The sequence below is a fragment of the Leptidea sinapis genome, chromosome 18 (assembly GCF_905404315.1).
Source record: "Leptidea sinapis chromosome 18, ilLepSina1.1, whole genome shotgun sequence".
Lineage (NCBI taxonomy): Eukaryota > Metazoa > Arthropoda > Insecta > Lepidoptera > Pieridae > Leptidea > Leptidea sinapis.
In genome coordinates this window covers 2,203,401-2,221,061 of record NC_066282.1, presented here as the reverse complement: position 1 = coordinate 2,221,061, position 17,661 = coordinate 2,203,401, and the positions used below count along the sequence as shown (strand labels likewise).

Sequence of the window (17,661 nt, the reverse complement as noted above, 5' to 3'; positions counted from 1 at the left end):
ATAATAATAATAATAATAGCCTTATTAAAACATTATAACATATAGTATCCCATCCCAAATCTTTTTGCATACTTATCTGTTTGCCAGTCGGCAAAAGTTATATTCATAAATCCATACAAAATATATTTTATATTATAGAATTAATTATGTTAGGTATTGTCCATATTATTAAACATTTTTATTTATATTGTTATTTATTATAATAGGAAAAAACATACCATAAAAAACGCCGGTCTCACAAAAAACTTGCCGCTATAAATCCAAAATACTACACACACAAGAACTCCATTGCACTGTTCAATTAAAAAAAAAAACTTATCGCAATGTTTTCAAACTTCGAACACGTCTGATTTCAAAATAATATCGAACAAGACACACGCTTTGCGCCACTGTTTGATGAATACTAGCGACTAACGAGTAGCGACTTAGCGATAGTGACTAGTGTAGTGAGTAGCGTCTTTGAAAGCGGTCAGTACTTGAGTATACGCACTTCGATAGACAGTGTTGCCACCTCCGAAGCGGATGAACTTAAGTCGCACGTAAAAATAAGCTAGGCTGTAGAATGCAACAAAATATAACTTTATATACCGATTTTTTTTATTATATTTTACAAAAAATATCACAATTTTTTTACTCAACACGGTGTTCTGCATTATTATTGTACTGTAACTGAAATAAAGGCGCAATTAGTTATTTATGCAACTGCTGTGTAATAAGGGGTATTAAAACACGAATGTGGGTTTATAATAGTATCACATGAGTGTTTTAATACCTAATTATCAACAGTTGCATACAAGACTTTATCTACACCCAGAATATGAATCCTCTAAAAGATTCTGGAACAGTTAGCTTACTGCTAACATTAAAACACCAGTCCTAGTACTAACCTAATATCATCCATTACTGATTATATACAAATAAACTAAGTATTAATGAAACAATTATTTAGTTTAGTAGTAATTTGCATTTTGTATAGTGCAATAATTAAAATTCACACGATTATTTTTTTTGTAGACAAAACAATAAAAATATCGAAGAAAAAGGCCGGGATTCGAATAACGTTCTATTTTTTTTCGGCGCGCGACGTCCTGGGAGTGTGGAGCGTGCGTAAAAGAAAATGTTCTTTTTTTGAAATTCATACAGATACCACGCATCGAGCAATAAGAATGTGGCTGTATGTTGAAACTCTTTGCGCATGATGGGCTAAAAAAAATCATAGGAGTGTTGTTATGAAATTCAGTACAACATTACAACACTCTTTTGGATGATGTAATGGTTATTAGAACATTGGGTGTTTTAATGTTGGCAATAAGCTAACTGTTTCAGAATCTTTAATAGAGGATTTAAAGCATGGGTGTAGATAAAAAATATAACCAGCCAATGAAAAATTTTTGCACATTATAAGAGTACCGGACATGTGCGAGTCGGATTTGCCCGCTAACTGTTCCGTACATATTATTAGGTACCTTCCTATATTTATAAAAGAGGGAAAAGGATTTCAAGTGAAAACTTTTTTAGTGGCGTTGAGCACTTCTCTTGGGATGGGTAAAAATGTTAAGCTCGCGTCAGGACACGTGGCCTGATCGAAAATTAATGTTCAATATTAATGTTCAAGTTTTCAATTCTGCTCGTACTCTCGGAGTTATTTTTTTCATTCTTCGTGATAATTTAAAATCATAAAAATTATAAAAATCTGTTTCATCTTGTGCCAACGAAGCCGTTTCATCCCACATGACACGGTTTTCGGATTTAATTACAATTAATTTTGTACAGTTTTCAGACTCGTATTCATACGCATTTAAAACCATTAAAATTTTGTTGTAGACGAGCAGTCTAGTCTAAGATTATTAAGCTAGCTAGACTCTTAGATAATTTATACGACTAGATAGAACCTTTTGCTGTTAGACATCCGATGAAAACAGGCCAGGTTTAGTGTTAGTTTTATTACTTTAGTGTGCGTGACAAGCCTCAATAACTTTAAGTTTGCGTGCGTTGCTGAAAGTAGAGGCGAACTGATCACCACATTTTTTTCGACGGATTCACAGTTTATCTAGATGTAAATATAAAAAGGGATAAAAGGCATTTATTTTCTCAAAATTGATTTCTTTAGAATTATTTTTGATGTCATTTCTAATAACTACTAGATACTACTACCGCTTCGGAAACAAATGGCGCTCTGAGAGAGAAGAAGCGGCGCAAGAAACTCTCCCAGCATTCTTTTTTTGCGCTCTTTTCAATAAAAATATACAATATTTTACAGTCATTTCTATCGCTATAAAATAATCACAATCTAGTCCCAGGCTGTCCGATCATTTAGATATTCAGCAGTGGAGTAATAGGATTTACGACAGAGCCATTATTTTTTATTTATAGATAATGCCTGAACAGTGGCTGGGACTTTATTATAGAAGTGTATACATTTACCCTTAAACCTATTATGTATCTTATGAAGCCTACTAGAATTAGTTACAAGCAATCCCTTATTTCTAGTGTTATAATAATGAAAATCACTATTAAGAGCAAAAAGGTGACGATTTATGTAATGCTAGATATTTTTTTTAAATAAATTACCAATCGTTTATCTGACGATAAGTGATATACCCTGCCCGTTATAATACAGTGCCTGATTGAACACAAAATTCTATGCGGCATCGCAATAATTAGGCTCGTCACTTTGAGACATAACATATTAATTAGCCCTGTAATGTCACTAGCTACAGCGACCTTCTTACCGAAACACCATAATGCATATAAATTACTTCATGGCAGAAAAAGTGGTAGTGGTACCCTGTGTGAAAGCTTCCCACTGGTAATTTAATCAACTGAGAGCTGGCAACATTACTCAGTACCGTCTCGCACGTTGTCGCACAATGTCAATGGTTGTGTCGCTTGAACTTACAACTTGAAGTTGGAAGAATCAAGAACTTGGCTCTATCTTTACATACTATACTAGCTGACCCAGTAGAAGTTGAAGTTGTATGTTTTTTTTAATGCTGACTCATAATCAAACAAATTTCAAAAAAAAAATTCAAAAAAATTAAAGAAAAAAAATTCGTGTGGACCACCCTTAACATTTAGGGAGATGAAAAATAGATGTTGTCCGATTCTCAGACCTACCCAATATGCATTAAAAATTTCATGAGAATCGGTCAAGCCGTTTCGGAGGAGTTCAAAGTTTAACACCATGACACGAGAATTTTATATATTAGAGAGAGAAGATAATGAAGTCAAATTCAAATTCAAATATTTTTATTCAAAGTAGGATTTAAAATCACTTATTGAACGTCAAAAACTACTAGTCACCTACGCTGTCTGTCAAAACTTTATCTCATAGAATTATTATTTGTACAGAATTAAATTTTGAAATAAGAAAACATTTAACGGCCTCACAAATAAACTTGGTTTAAAGTTATACCTGAGAAAAAACAAGAATATGCAAAATGTTTTCAAAGAGACACTTCGCTTATGATTAGTTTATTCGGACGTATAACGTTTCCCGCGTTTATTTGCAAGGCTGCTTGACATTTGGATAACTTCAAAATTATTATATTTTTTAAAATATATTTAGTGGCACGGAGAATTATTTTTATATTGACAGTGTTGTCAGCGATATAGTTAACATTTTGCATATTTTTGGTTTATTCTCAGGTAAAATTTTAAGCCAAGTTTATTTGTAAGGCCATAAGGGTCATGAATCGAAATAAAAACTATCCCATCTCTCAAGTTGAATCAAACTGCACATAGTGAGCAAAATTTCATTTAAATAGGTTCAGTTGCTCAGAAATTCATCGTGGAAAGTAACGTGAGACGATATTTTTATATATATTATAAATTGGTCACGAATTATCGGTCTGTGAGGTCGTCTATATGCTGCTAACTATATTCTGTGTATGGACCCGGCCTAACATATTGTACCTCACAACAGTTGACTCAACAATGTACAAAACTTAAGCGTAAATTACACGTTTGACTATTTGTCAAGTGTAATAATTTAACGATTTTCTTTGATTAACTCGACGGTTCGCGACCTTTGCAGGATTACGTTTTCAGGGGGGCTGTGGTTACGGTAATTTTTAAGCAAAAAACGAAAAAATAGAGAAACAATTATACGCGTTTTATTCCTTTAAAAGTGATTTAATTTAATGAATTTAATTTAATTCAATCCTATGCTTCATAGTTGAAGTAATACAAATTATTTCAACGTCGTGATTGTTATGGAACCAGCAAATAATATATATTATAATTATCTCCCAGCATACCCTATACATTTAATAATTATTTTACCCTTAAGATAAATGAACATATAATCAATACATTCATAGACAGATACAATGTCAAACTCATATATTAAAGGAGGTAATAAATGAACAGAGACAGCTGGGAATTCATAGATATTATTATAATTGGTAGTTACGACGGAGTTGTGGCACTTTGTGGTCTGGACAACGGGAGCCGGGATAAATTCCTGTCTAAATGTAATTACCGCGGCCCTATTGCGGTTATTGCGGGCTACCTTTTAACTCTGTGAAGTAACAAGTGCGGGTGTCAAGTACACCGTTATAAAAGCGGATATGTCAGAGTCTAGCCAAATGAAAAAAATATTGAATATGGGGTTTATTTTGCACATCTCATAACATTTAACTATCTCACCGAATACTTCTAATCTATATACTTATAATAACTGTAGAGATCAAACTGTACAAAGAAAAAAAATTATCAAAAGCGAGTCTGGGGGATGTACGAAGGGAAATAGAACAAGTCCCGATTTTTTTGGAATTTCTTATTTCTCTGTCTGTTTGTACGGGCTAATCTCTGAACCTATTGGACCAATTTAATTGAAATTTTGCATGATGATACTTTACATCCCCGGGCAACATCTAAGATACTTTTCATTCCGGAAAATTAAAGAGTTCCCATGGGACAGTTAAAAACCTCTACTTACTAAAATAGCCTAGTACACAACAATGCATGCACATATGTACATAATTTAATAATATTTGGCATGTTGATACCATATATTGCCGGTCAACATCTTAGATACTTTTTATCCTGGAAAATTAAAGAGTTTCCGTGGGACAGTTAAAAACCTCTACATACTTATATAGTGTAGTACACAACAACTTATCCACATTAGTAACACGAAGGTTTCGCTCAAATTATGTTCTTTATGGGAATAGTAGGGGAAATGGGGGAATGAAATGCAACTCGATGTGAGTATGTGATATTTTGAATTAGTACTTGCAATTGATTCGGGTTAAATAATATTACATTACGATACAAGTGCGCAAAGTAGGTCGTTTCCGCACGAGGGAAGCGAGTGCAGGATGACCTACGTGCGCACGAGTATCGTATACTATTTTTCCTATGAAGTTGCGCAAAGTATATCCCCGCACGCTCAGCTACTTTCCCGCACTCTCTTGCCAACGTGTGGGAAAGTACTTTGCGAACGCAAATGCATGCGCAAAATCGAACTTTGCGCACGATAATAGGAAATATATTTATTATTGTATATACGTCTACACATACTCGGAATTGATATTCGTATTGTCACAACGTACGTGAGTCGTTTCTTTGATTTCATTTTATTTTCCATTTTGATTTAAGTTATTTTTTTTTAATAGTAATGTGGCAATCCATAACTTATTATATTGTTTTAGTGGGCCGAAAAAATATATCATAATTCATTTCTATCGCGTTTCTTACTTGTTTTTTTTCTGTTAGGCTAATGAATTATTTGACCTAATACGACACAGTTTCGATTTATAAGCAGTTAAAATAATTTTATAAACAGACTTCAATAGTTTAATTCAGTAGAATTATGATATTAATATGTTATTTTGTATTAAAAACTTTAAACACCATTCATATATTGGATGTAGCACCTTACAAACTAATTTGTTATGGTTTTATATTTAATACGACGGACGAGACTAGCAGGACGTTCAGTTGATGGTAATTGATACGCCTTACCCATTAGAATGAAGTGCCGCTCAGGATTCTGGATAAACCCAAAAATGTGAGCGGCACTGCAATTGTACTTGTCACCTTGAGACATAAGATGTTACGTCTCATTTGCCCAATAATTTCACAAGCTACGGCGCCCTTCAGACCGAAACACAATAATTCTAATACATTACTGCTTCACGGCAGAAAAAGGCACCATTGTGGTGCTCTTAATCTAGCCGGCATCCTATGCAAAGGAGCCTGCCACTGGTTTATTACAGCAACTGTATGATACTCTATTGATTGAACAGAGTTTCCGTTGAGTTTCTTGTATGTTCTTCTCACGAGCTATACTTTTTCCTTAAATACTTTAAATATTTATAGTGACGATTCAAAAGCACTTAGTTTAAGCCTAATAGAATAAAAATTTATTAGACTGTAACTTTTGAAACTAGCCTCTCATGCATGATGCATGCATGTTCCATAAAACCACACAACTGCTTTATTTTTGCTCGCTGTGTTTCTTGTGCCTTCTTCTCATCTAATCGAAATTGAAGCAAAAGTAAACTTGACATTTAAGCCAAACGATTTAAAGTAATTACATAAATCCTATTGAATAAAGTAATTATTTTAATTACACAATATTATGGTCCAGAACATTCTAGAATTGCCACAGAGCGTAAACATGGGTGATTCTGACCTGTCATCGACTAACTAGCATTCTTCTGTGTATGTATTTTATTGTCTCGTTCACCAAACATCTTTTGTTTTTATTAAGTTTTCGTCATTTGATAATAAAGTTACACAATACAATCAGGATGTACTGAACCATATCAAACAGGTGTACAATGACTATGCATCTTTAGGGGTCCGGTGAAGCAAGCGATGCTATTGTAATATATTATATTGCTGTGCTATTTTAATTTCTTAACCGACTTCAAAAAAGGAAGAGGTTTGTTTATTTTTATGTTTGTTACCTCAAAAGTTTCGACTGAGTCAACCGATTTTGATAATTCTTTTTTTATTTGAAAGCATCCGTGTGGTCCCACTGTAATTTGGTACAGATCTGACAATGGCATCCATGAGAAAACCATAAAAGTATTAAATGTCATCCAAGATAGGTTTGTAACTACATACATAGGTTATAGGTGAGATGTGCTTGAGTCGTGAGGAGGCGAGAAGCGAGAGCGGGTCGCGGCGGAAGGACAGCGACTCCAAAAATAACAATAATCGTAGCTAGAATTAGATTGTATAAAAATACGCAATTATTTTTTAGTGCACATTATATCTATTGTTTTGAAATAGTGTTTTTGAAGTCGGTTGTTTTTATGTTAAACTTTTTTTAATACTATCCAAGTTACTAATCCAGTTAAGGCTCGTAAATATACATAAAATCCAAAACAAAACCACCAGGAAAAAAACTAACCTCACAGATGTGCTTGAACATGCAAAATGACAATAGGCAGGACATTTGGCTAGGGTCCCAGACCACAGATGGACTTTAAAAGTGACAAGATGGAGTGGTTCCTCAGGTAACAGATACCGAGGTAGACCCGAAATGAGGTGGAGTGATGACCTTCTTACAGTGGCAGGTAAAAACTGGCTGTAAAAATAGAGAGTTGTGGAAGAAGATGGGATCAAGATTATAATTTAAGTAATAACATTAGTTCAAGGTGTATACCTTGTTACCTCTTTTTAAGTTAAGTTAACTCATTAAAATATCTGTAGGTACTCTTGAATAAATATGCTTATTATTATTACAATCCAAGTATAATTCACAAATTAAAGCTACAATACAGTAATATTGAGAGTAGTGTTGACAATAAACTCTTAAACTAATGAACGGATGGGGAATGGGGATAACTTCTTGGTGTGCAGTTAATTCCAACTTGTGGGATAGGATAGTTTTTATTTCGATAGCCGCGACTACGTCCGCGTACACACATGGCTAAGCACGTAGTGCTTATCAAAATCTTTGTTTCCTATGACAAAACTTAAGATTTATCGTTCATAAAAATTTTGTTGTCAAATTTATTTGAGCGTAAATTAAGTTTTTATTTTACCTGCTGAGAAAGTTGGAAAGATATAAAAATTCTAATTAATTATTCATTTTGAACTATTTTTTCTGATTTCTGAACGACGGGGGACACATCAAAGGAAAAACAAAAAAGTTGTTTTTATTTATTTCTAAGCATTTTCATATATTTTATTTACCTTTTAAACCTTCCCTGTACTCCCACAAATAATTCAAGACCAAAATTAGCCAAATCGGTCCGGCCGTTCTCGAATTTTAGCGAACTAACGAACAGCAATTCATTTTTATATATATAGATATTTGTTTTGTATGGACATATTTTCTATGAGAGAATTTATTGACGCACGGTTTGACAGTTCTGCTGTGAAACTATTTCATTATAACAACAGTGAGCATATCTTAATAATTCTTGATATAATGAAATATTACTGTTAAATTTATAAGAACAGTATTTTATTTATTTTGTTCAATATCAACGTCTTTCAGGTCAGCTAGTAATGTTATTAAAAAACATTAGTTTATAGGTATCACACTCAAATAATGACATTATATATACTTAGCTAATATAATAATAATCTGTTTTATTTACCTCTTAGGTAGTAAGTAGTAGGTACTCATAGCCTTTTTTATCAGCCGGTGTAAAGTTCGATTCCACTGCTAAATTGTATTATGAAAACTTATGAAAACCCTTGATGAAACATAATATAGTATTTTAATGCATTTACTCTTTTAAGCGACATCTGTTACAAATATCGTACACTACAGAGTAAAATAACCCCTGCATTCTAACTTAGTTGTGAGGTATTTTCATAGTCATCCACTAGATGGCGCTCATTAGGTAAAGCATTTAAACGTTCGCAGTTATAAGGATAATAAATTATACGTCTGTTCGGTTCGATGTTAATAATTGGTCATATAGTTATAGATCCGAACAAAAAAATTAACAGACTCTTCATGTTATGTTGATAAATTATTTAAATATCAAACAATGCTGATTTTAAATTCATCTTCATCATTGCTGGCTGAAATAACTTCACACTTCCACGTCCAATTACATACCTGCAATAAAAAAAAGGAAATGTTAGTTACACTTAAATATGACACCAAATATAACAAAAAAAATAAAGTACATCTGCATATTGTAGGTACGTACAAAAAATAAGAATAATAATAAGTAGCCTTGGCGTTCTCTAAGGTAAGTGTGAGCGAAGCGATGGCTGGTCCATGCGTCATGGGCGTAAATGGGCGATGCTTGTGGTACCTGGTCGGTCCTGCGTTCAGGGCTTTTTATTCTTATATTGATAATATATCTTATTAAGTTGTTAGTTTAAATATATAATTGCTCACATAACACCTTTTCTTATTTACAGTATATTCGAATTGATACATGTAATGCACTTGTTACTCTCACTTTACATTAATAATTGTATACATTTTTGAACGATGCAGGACTCGAACCTGCGGCCTGTCGGGTTCCACCAGAGCGCTGACCAACTGAGCCAACATTCGTAAATCTTCGTTCGTTCGTAAACTAAAGCTTTATAGAAGATAAGATCCAGATGCTCGACTGGTGGCTGTTCTGAACAATTTTTTTTATAATAAGGGACGAGAGCAGCCGGACGTTCAGCTGATGGTAATTGATACGCCACCCTGCCCATTACAATGTAGTGCCGCTCAGGATTATTTCAAAACCCAAAAATTCTGAGCGGCACAACAATTGCGCTCGTCACCTTGAGACATAAGATGTAAAGTCTCATTTGCCCAGTAATTTCACTAACTACGGCGCCCTTCAGATCGAAACACAGTAATGCTTACACATTACTGTTTCACGGCAGAAATAGGTGCCGTTGTAGTACCCATAATCTAGCCGGCATCCTGTGCAAAGGAGCCTCCCATTTTTAATGTACCACACCATGGTACCCACCTGACACAGTCGTGCGCGCAGTCCCGTAGACGACAGTAGCTGCAACTACATAAGGAGTAACAGGAGCCAGGCTCGGTGTCGCAGAAGCTGACGGTGTCGAACCGACGACCCCTGGCGCCGGAGCTGGCCGCGGTGTGACTACTGCGCCATCTGAAGTATTATCGAGTAGTAATCAACATGAGTTACAGGTTATAACTAAAACACACCAACCATAGGTTCGTTGGCACAGGATGCCAGCTAGATTATAAATATCACAACGGCGCCTATTTCTGCCGTGAAGCGGTAATGTGTAAACATTATTGTTATTCAGTCTGAACTGAATTACTGGGCAAATGAGATTTAACATCTTCTCTCAAGGTGACGGGTGCAATTGCACGCTAAGAATTTTTGGGTTTTTCAAGAATCCTGAGCGGCACTGCATTGTAATGGGCAGTGCGTATCAATTACCATCAGCTGAACGTCCTGCTCGTCTCGTGCCTTATCGTCATAAAAAAGTATTGACTAACTTAAGTGGAGGTGGAATGGGCATTTGATTTTTTTATGGAAGGGAAGGATTAACGAGCGTACTGGTCATCTGTTGTTAAGTGATCGCCGCTGCCCACATTCTCTTGCAACACCAGAGGAATAACTTAACAAAGTATATGATCAATATAAAAATATAAATCCCCGAAGACAAGACTGACCGGTCACTACAAGTACCTAGTGTCCATTTACGAGCAGAAAGCATAGAGCAGCCATCGTTTCCCTCGCACATATTTGAGGGAGGGACGACGACCCGGCACACGACGCCCCCGCAAGCCATTCAGTGAGCATGACGAACCGTATTATAGCATACCCCGTCTCACTAATTCTCATGATTTAAGCTACTTTTCTCTTTTTAAAAGGTGGTCTAATAATTATATCCTTGGTTTTTGTATGTGCCAATTTACGACCAACTGTATAAAGTATAATCGTCTACAAGTTGACTATTTACCTGGCACTCTTTGAATCCATGTGTTCCAGAAGCACGTTCCATGTTCTGTGTATGAGATAGAGCAGGAACAGAACTCGGGGCGATTCTGACTGCGGCTCCTTCTGTGAGCGCTTCTTGCTGTTGGCACTACTGATGCTGCTACCCATCGTTCGAAATTCGAATTAGAACATTCAATTCAAGTCATTTGGATCTCCATCGTCGTAGGGTGTGGATGTGTATGATCTGAAAAAAATACAATTAATAGATTAATGTGAGTCAGGTGATTTTAATTCGCTCGGAACTGATTTTTTTTTAACAATATAGACACTTTTACATAAGTTTATCTTGGCTTCAAACTAACCTGTACTAAGTGTGCAAGACAATGATATATTTAATACAATAAACATACATTTTAAACATCAATGACCCGGAAACAAACACCCATATTAATCATATAAATGTATACATCTACCGGGATTCAAACCCGGGATCTCTAGCTGATAGACAGGGTCACAAATCACAGAGCTATATTAACCATCAAATTGTTATTGGATTAATGTCGTGGTCAATTTGCAGATGGCGTCCTAATACGTAATACTGGTCAAGTGAATTTGTTGTCTCTCTTTATGCTCAGTTATGAAGACAGGATCTCACACATGATTACAAATTACATACTTACTTACAGTGTCTGTGGATTAATGATTGCTGAACTTAATAATTACTATAATTTTTTTTTTAATTTATCTAGAGACATTTTATAGCTTATACGACATGTTTCGAGTATTTTAATTACATGACATTACAGAGATTGTTTTTAAAATGATTAATTGTAAAACGATGAATCTGTTATAGTGATTTAGTAGCGGCGATGAGTTTTTAGCTCCTGCGGATCAAAGCTCAACCTTTTTCGAAATGGTGGTAAATAGTAAAATTTATTACTTTTGACATTCTTAATGTCATTCCTTATAAATAAATGAATTAAGTAATATTTGAGATTAATCTTTTAGAGACTATTAACAGATTATGGTGGCAATTTTGGAGAATCAAGCCCAATCGCCAACAAACACGCCACGCCATAGCAGTCCGTTCACAGTTATTTCTTCCTCGCTGTAAAGTTGGCTAACCTGAGCGATTTATTGCCATAAAAGTCATTGACTAACGCCTTGTTCGAAATATTAAATATGATATTTATTACACGGGTCACAGCGCAGTTACTTTGTAGCTAATTATGTAAAAGTTCAATAACTTTCATTTTAAATATGTAATAACAAGAGTGTATCGTATAATAATTAATATAATCTTATTAACAAATAAAATAAAAAAGTATGAAATAATTTGTATGTATGAATACATATAACTTACTATCATTTATTTATTAAAAAAACGGTTTATCAACTAGATCTATAATTAATACTACGACTACTTATTGCTATAAATTTCTTATAATATCTAAATTAAAGGTATGCACAAGTCACAACGTTGCATGTATTTTTGGAGCAGCGGCGTGGCCGAATGGCAAAAAACGGAACCCTTTTAGTTTCGTCATATATGTATATATATATATATTATTTATAATCGTTTATAAAATGCTCACAGAATACCTTTATTTATTTATGGTGTGTGTGGATGATGCAGCTACTGCACTCAATAACGTTTTTATAAATTTACATTTACATTTTTGACTTACTCTTGTAAGGCATTGACTATTTGACGTTTGAGTGTGTTTGTTGCATCATTTTACTATATTGTAATTGAAATGATTTGTAAATCGATGGAAATGTAAATCTTGATATAAAAGAGTGGCAATGAGTTTCTTGCTAATTCTTCTCATTAGCTCAACCCTTTACGAAGTAGTGGTAGATTCAATAAGAAAAATGTTTTTTTAACATTCATAAGTGACATTTCCGTGACCTATTTTTCCGTGAATAAAGTGATTTTGATTTCATTTGATTCATGTCTGTCTGTCTGTGCGGGTATGTCACAGCCACTTTTTCGAAAACTATTAGAACTATACTATTGAAACTTGACAAGTATGTATTATGTGAGTATAAGATTTTCACACAATAATAGAACAAAAAATAATAAATTTTGGGATTTTTCCCTTCCATTTCAATGTTTCAACGTCTGGAATTTCTGGTTAAACTATGCTAACTTTGAATTTAGCCGGTATAGATATCAGAAATGATTGTTTCTTGCATGGCCAGTTGTATGTGGCGTGAGAGAGTCCAGAGTCAGTTTACCAGGTTTTTCTTCAACCCGAAAGAAGAACAAGAAATGTTGTTTACAGGAAAGTTTTCAAAATATAGGGCTATCAATTCTATTTTTCCATAACATCGGATTACCAATTGCAATTTAAACATAGCAACAATTTCTGGTTACGAAATTATGCTACTCGATAATCTTATTATAATAATAAATCCAGAATCCAACTTTTAAAACAGGCGGTGTACATCTCAGAAATTCTTTCTTTTCGACCAGTACCTACGTGGAGGCTTATAACAGTAAGTAAAGTGAAATTTTGTTTACGGGAAGTTTGGAAAAAATAGTACGGTCACCTCTTTATTCAAAAAAAAATATAAATTGCGATCTCTTCAGGTATGAACTATGAAGTGCGGTTTTTACTAGCGGTAGGACTTTTGTCGATAAGTTTGATTGCCCTTCTAGCAGGATAATAATCTTATAGGTAATCAGAAATTATGCGCGGACGAAGTTGCGGGCAACTGCTAGTATTTCATATGGGTATTAATGTAGAATATAAAAGCGCGATTACACTATAGGTGTGTTTCGGTTGTGTGTTTCTCTTCATCGTTTTGGAGGTAAGTTTCATTAACTTTATTGGTTTTCAAGCCGACCATCTTGAAAGATTTATGTTTCATTTAAGTGGCAGTATTTTATTGCACAGTATAACAGGGGAAAGCGAGCTAGCACGATTGTTGTAATTGGAGAGACAAAACCTAGAGTCTTGGCTAGATATTGAATCTGTAATGCCTTTTCTACTAACAAGGAATAATGGTGAACGGTACAGACGTGTTTCTCTTTCGTTCATTATGATATGTTCCCGCCGCCTAGTTCCACTTTCGCACGACTCTCTACTAATTTGGATATCATCCCCACCCTCTGGATGCGTGGCAGTCCTCCACAGTGCGGTTTTCAAGGAATTTTGTTTCCACAAAGCTGTGGAATGAGCTTCCTTGTGCGATGTTTCCGGGACGATACGACATGGGTACCTTCAAAAAAACGCGTTCACCTTTTTTGACGGTAACGCTACTGTGATTCCTCTCAAGTTGCCAGAGAACGTGGGCGGCGGTGATCACTTAACACCAGGTAACCCGTACGATAGTTTGTCCTCCTTTTCCATTAAAAAAAATAGTAAAATTAATGCTCCTTCAAATCGTCTGCACACGCAACATATAAATGTGCCCTAATAGAATTTAGCACACATTTCATATTATACATATAAAAACTAATTCGCTTTCGATAGAGAAAGTATTAACTGATAATTATTAAGAAAGGATATTAATTAGAAAGCAGGTTTTATTACTATCAAAATTTTTATAATATTCCGTTTGGATTTTTATATAAGAAATATGTTTCGTTTAGAAATAACACAATAAAATATTGAAAATTCGTAACCTTTAGAACCTTTTACATAAAAAAATACAATAATAAAATTTAAGTAATAAGAACTGAAAATTCGAATATATACTTTTGAGACTACAAACTACACATCTATCACCGGGAGTCCACTTTTAAATGAAGAAAAGTATCTAATTAAGAAAATAATGAGTGAAACACAGAAAAAAAAAAGATGAAAGAATTGTGTTCGTTACTTTTAAAAGTATTAGTAAAAAAAAAATATTGAATTAGCCGCTATTTTGCGGAAATCCATAATTATTCAAATATTGTGAGCCTTCTTCTTGAGTGTAAATTCCGCTAAGATTCGTTTTATTCGTTTAAGAATCAATTCGATAAGTGCTTCACCTCTACACGCATCCTCAAGATATGTTGAATTTTCCCATACTTGAGCGTCATGCCCTTTTGCCCCTCTTATATAAAAAAATTAGTCAAGTCAAAAACTGTGTGTGTAGAATATTAGTAACATGAAAATGTACATATTTTTTTCAACATTGTTTATATTTATGAATATTAAATTTATTTAAGTAGGCGTTACTTTGGGGAAATCCAAAATTATACAAAATGATTTGAGCCTTCTTTAGTGTTAATTCCGCCAATACTCGTCCTTAAGCAATTCGACACGTGTTTCGCCTCTACACGAGGCATCTTCAGGAGATGATGACTCGTCAAACTCTGGCACGAGACTGAGTTGTGTCGTGTCGAATTGTTTAAGGACGAGTATAGGCGGGATTAGCACTAAAGAAGGCTCAAAACATTAGGATATTTATAAATAGGGTTATAATATAAAAAGAAATAATAAAAAATATGGCTAATCATAAATATTGTACTACAATAGCATGTTTTATTAAAGTTATAAGTCTCGTTTGAGCTACCTGTTAAAATCGATTCAAATTAATAATGAAAAATACCGGTTTGTTATTAGATATGTTCTAGTGTTGAGTTACTTTCTAGAGAGATAATTGGCCGTCATCGTTTAACAAATCGCAGGTCTGGTCTGGTGCACCTCAGTATCAGCTGGAACCATTTGACCGCATGCAACGCGGAGCTTCTAGAATAGTGGAAGTGATAACTTAAAATCAGGTGATACCTTCCATAAAAAAGGACAAAACAAATATTTTTAATCAAAATAGGATTTTAAAACAATTATTCAACGTCAAAAATTACCACCGATAAGAAAATGTTTGACTGACCTGAGAAAAACGGGCGCAACAAACTCAGCGGGCTTTCTTTTTCTTTAAATAAAATTTCGTCATTTCGTACAATAATATTTACTAATTAACGCGCGGTCTGACTAGGATTATAATCGCTACCTGGTAGCTCTACAATATTTGTGTTGGAAATGTGGCTAAGCTACAAATGGGCATTTATTTTACTGATTTTCTTTTCTTTATACAAAATTGAAAGATTGTTTGGTTTAAGTTTTCGAAAAGTACTAATTCTATTAAATTCTTTAAAAAAAGAATATTGTTAATCTAGCTGAAAATTCGGAGATTTTTGACTCTAAAGTTTTTTTTTGGGTAGTAAGTTTCAAATTTTTTATTGGATATTTCAAATTAGATATAAATATTCTATTCGGTTCAAAATTTTGTTTAAGTCCTTCTTTGTGCACTGTATTTTTTTCGTCGGAATATTTTCATTGCGTTATGTTTTAATCGACTTTCTAAGAAACCGATTTTTGTGGATATTGAGGTATGACCGCGCCTTAATAGCCTAAGGGCGGTCGCTCCATCCCAATCTGTGGTATCATTGAAAAAGTCAAGGAATTGTTAAACGTCTTTTAACAATTCTTTAGAATTTCGTAACACATTTGTTTTCTATTATTTCTGGAATTCATCATGTTGTAATAACACATACAATATGGCCCCATTAATACATATTAACTCGACTTGATCGAGTGTTAACAAAGACTTACTAACTCGACTTAACCGAGTGTTAACGTTTAGATTATTTTTCTAGCAATTTCGTTATTATAACAACTAGTAATAAGTATTTAAAAAAATACTACCTTCTTTCTTTCTGACTTTTTCAGACACAGCAGGTATAGACATATAATGTTATAGCGACAATAGCAAATATACAAAGTCTCAAATTTTAACTGTATAAGATACAGCCCGTTCTTAAAGCGTTGCAGATTTTTTTTATGGAATAGTAGGAGAAACGAGCGTACTGGTCACCTGTTGTTAAGTGATCACCGCCGCCCACAATCGCGTTGCCAGCCTTTAAGGAAGGTGTACGCGCTTGTTTTGAAGGTACCCATGTCGTATCGTCCCGGAAACACCGCACAAGTAAGTTCCTTCCACAGCTTTGTAGTACGTGGAAGAATGCTCCTTGAAAACGGCACTGTGGGCCACCACCACACATCCAGATGGTGGGGACGAATCAGGTGAAACAGCTCTTTGGAACACTCCCCGTGATAAATGCGGTAGAATACACACAATGAAGCGACGTCTCTACGCAACGCCAAGTGATCCAGCCGTTCACAGAGATTTTCATTATTTTCATCTTAAAAAGCATTCAAAGGTTTTCCGTTCATTAAACTATGCAATACACTTTAGTCAAAAGCTAGCCAAGCCCTAAAAGATTGGAGCTTACAACTGGCTTGAAAAAGGGAAAAATATTTCGCAATATATGAAGGTAGCTTTGATATTTTCAATATTGAAACCGTATATTGAAAATGGTTACGAAACCTGCTTTGGAAAGTTTGAAATTTTCAAAAACTAGCTTTAAGCTGTTTCTATACAAGGAAACCGAACTATTGACTTTTAATTAATGATTTTTATATTAAATGGTGATGTTATAAATATCAACAGTTCAGCGTGTCTCTACAAAGCAATCGATTCTTCATAGTTTTATTCTTACTAATTAAAAATAACAATGATCGTTGAACAGCCTCACATTAAAAACAGACATATTGAAACTACTGTGTTTTTCTCAACTTGGAAAGTTAATTAAGTTTAAATAGCATATTTCAAACATCCATCAGACAATACTAGAGCAAGACTAAATCAATTATTGACATGTTTAGTAACAAAATTGCATTGTACCACATTAATTTATTTTATTAAATTTGTAGCAACAAATGTTCGCTAGTACGAGGCATGCCTTTTAAGTATTGTCGTTTGAAGAAAAAAACACAACTAAAACCTTATAGTACTTTTTATTGTTCTTTAA

At 34.2% G+C, this 17,661-nt stretch overlaps 1 protein-coding gene across 3 annotated transcripts in view; it reads right to left on the bottom strand.

The window, feature by feature from the left end:
• Positions 1-17,661, bottom strand: part of LOC126969470 (uncharacterized) — a 147,923-nt gene that overhangs the window by 106,029 nt on the left and 24,233 nt on the right. Inside the window, exon 2 of one of the 3 annotated variants that reach the window (XM_050814915.1) lies at positions 10,876-11,097. In XM_050814915.1, coding sequence (XP_050670872.1) covers positions 10,876-11,021 — 146 coding nt within the window. In that variant the 5' untranslated portion in view covers positions 11,022-11,097. Of the gene's footprint in view, positions 1-218; positions 409-8,567; positions 8,602-10,875; positions 11,098-17,661 lie in introns of those variants that run through there. The other 2 variants (XM_050814916.1, XM_050814917.1) reach the window with 2 other exon arrangements.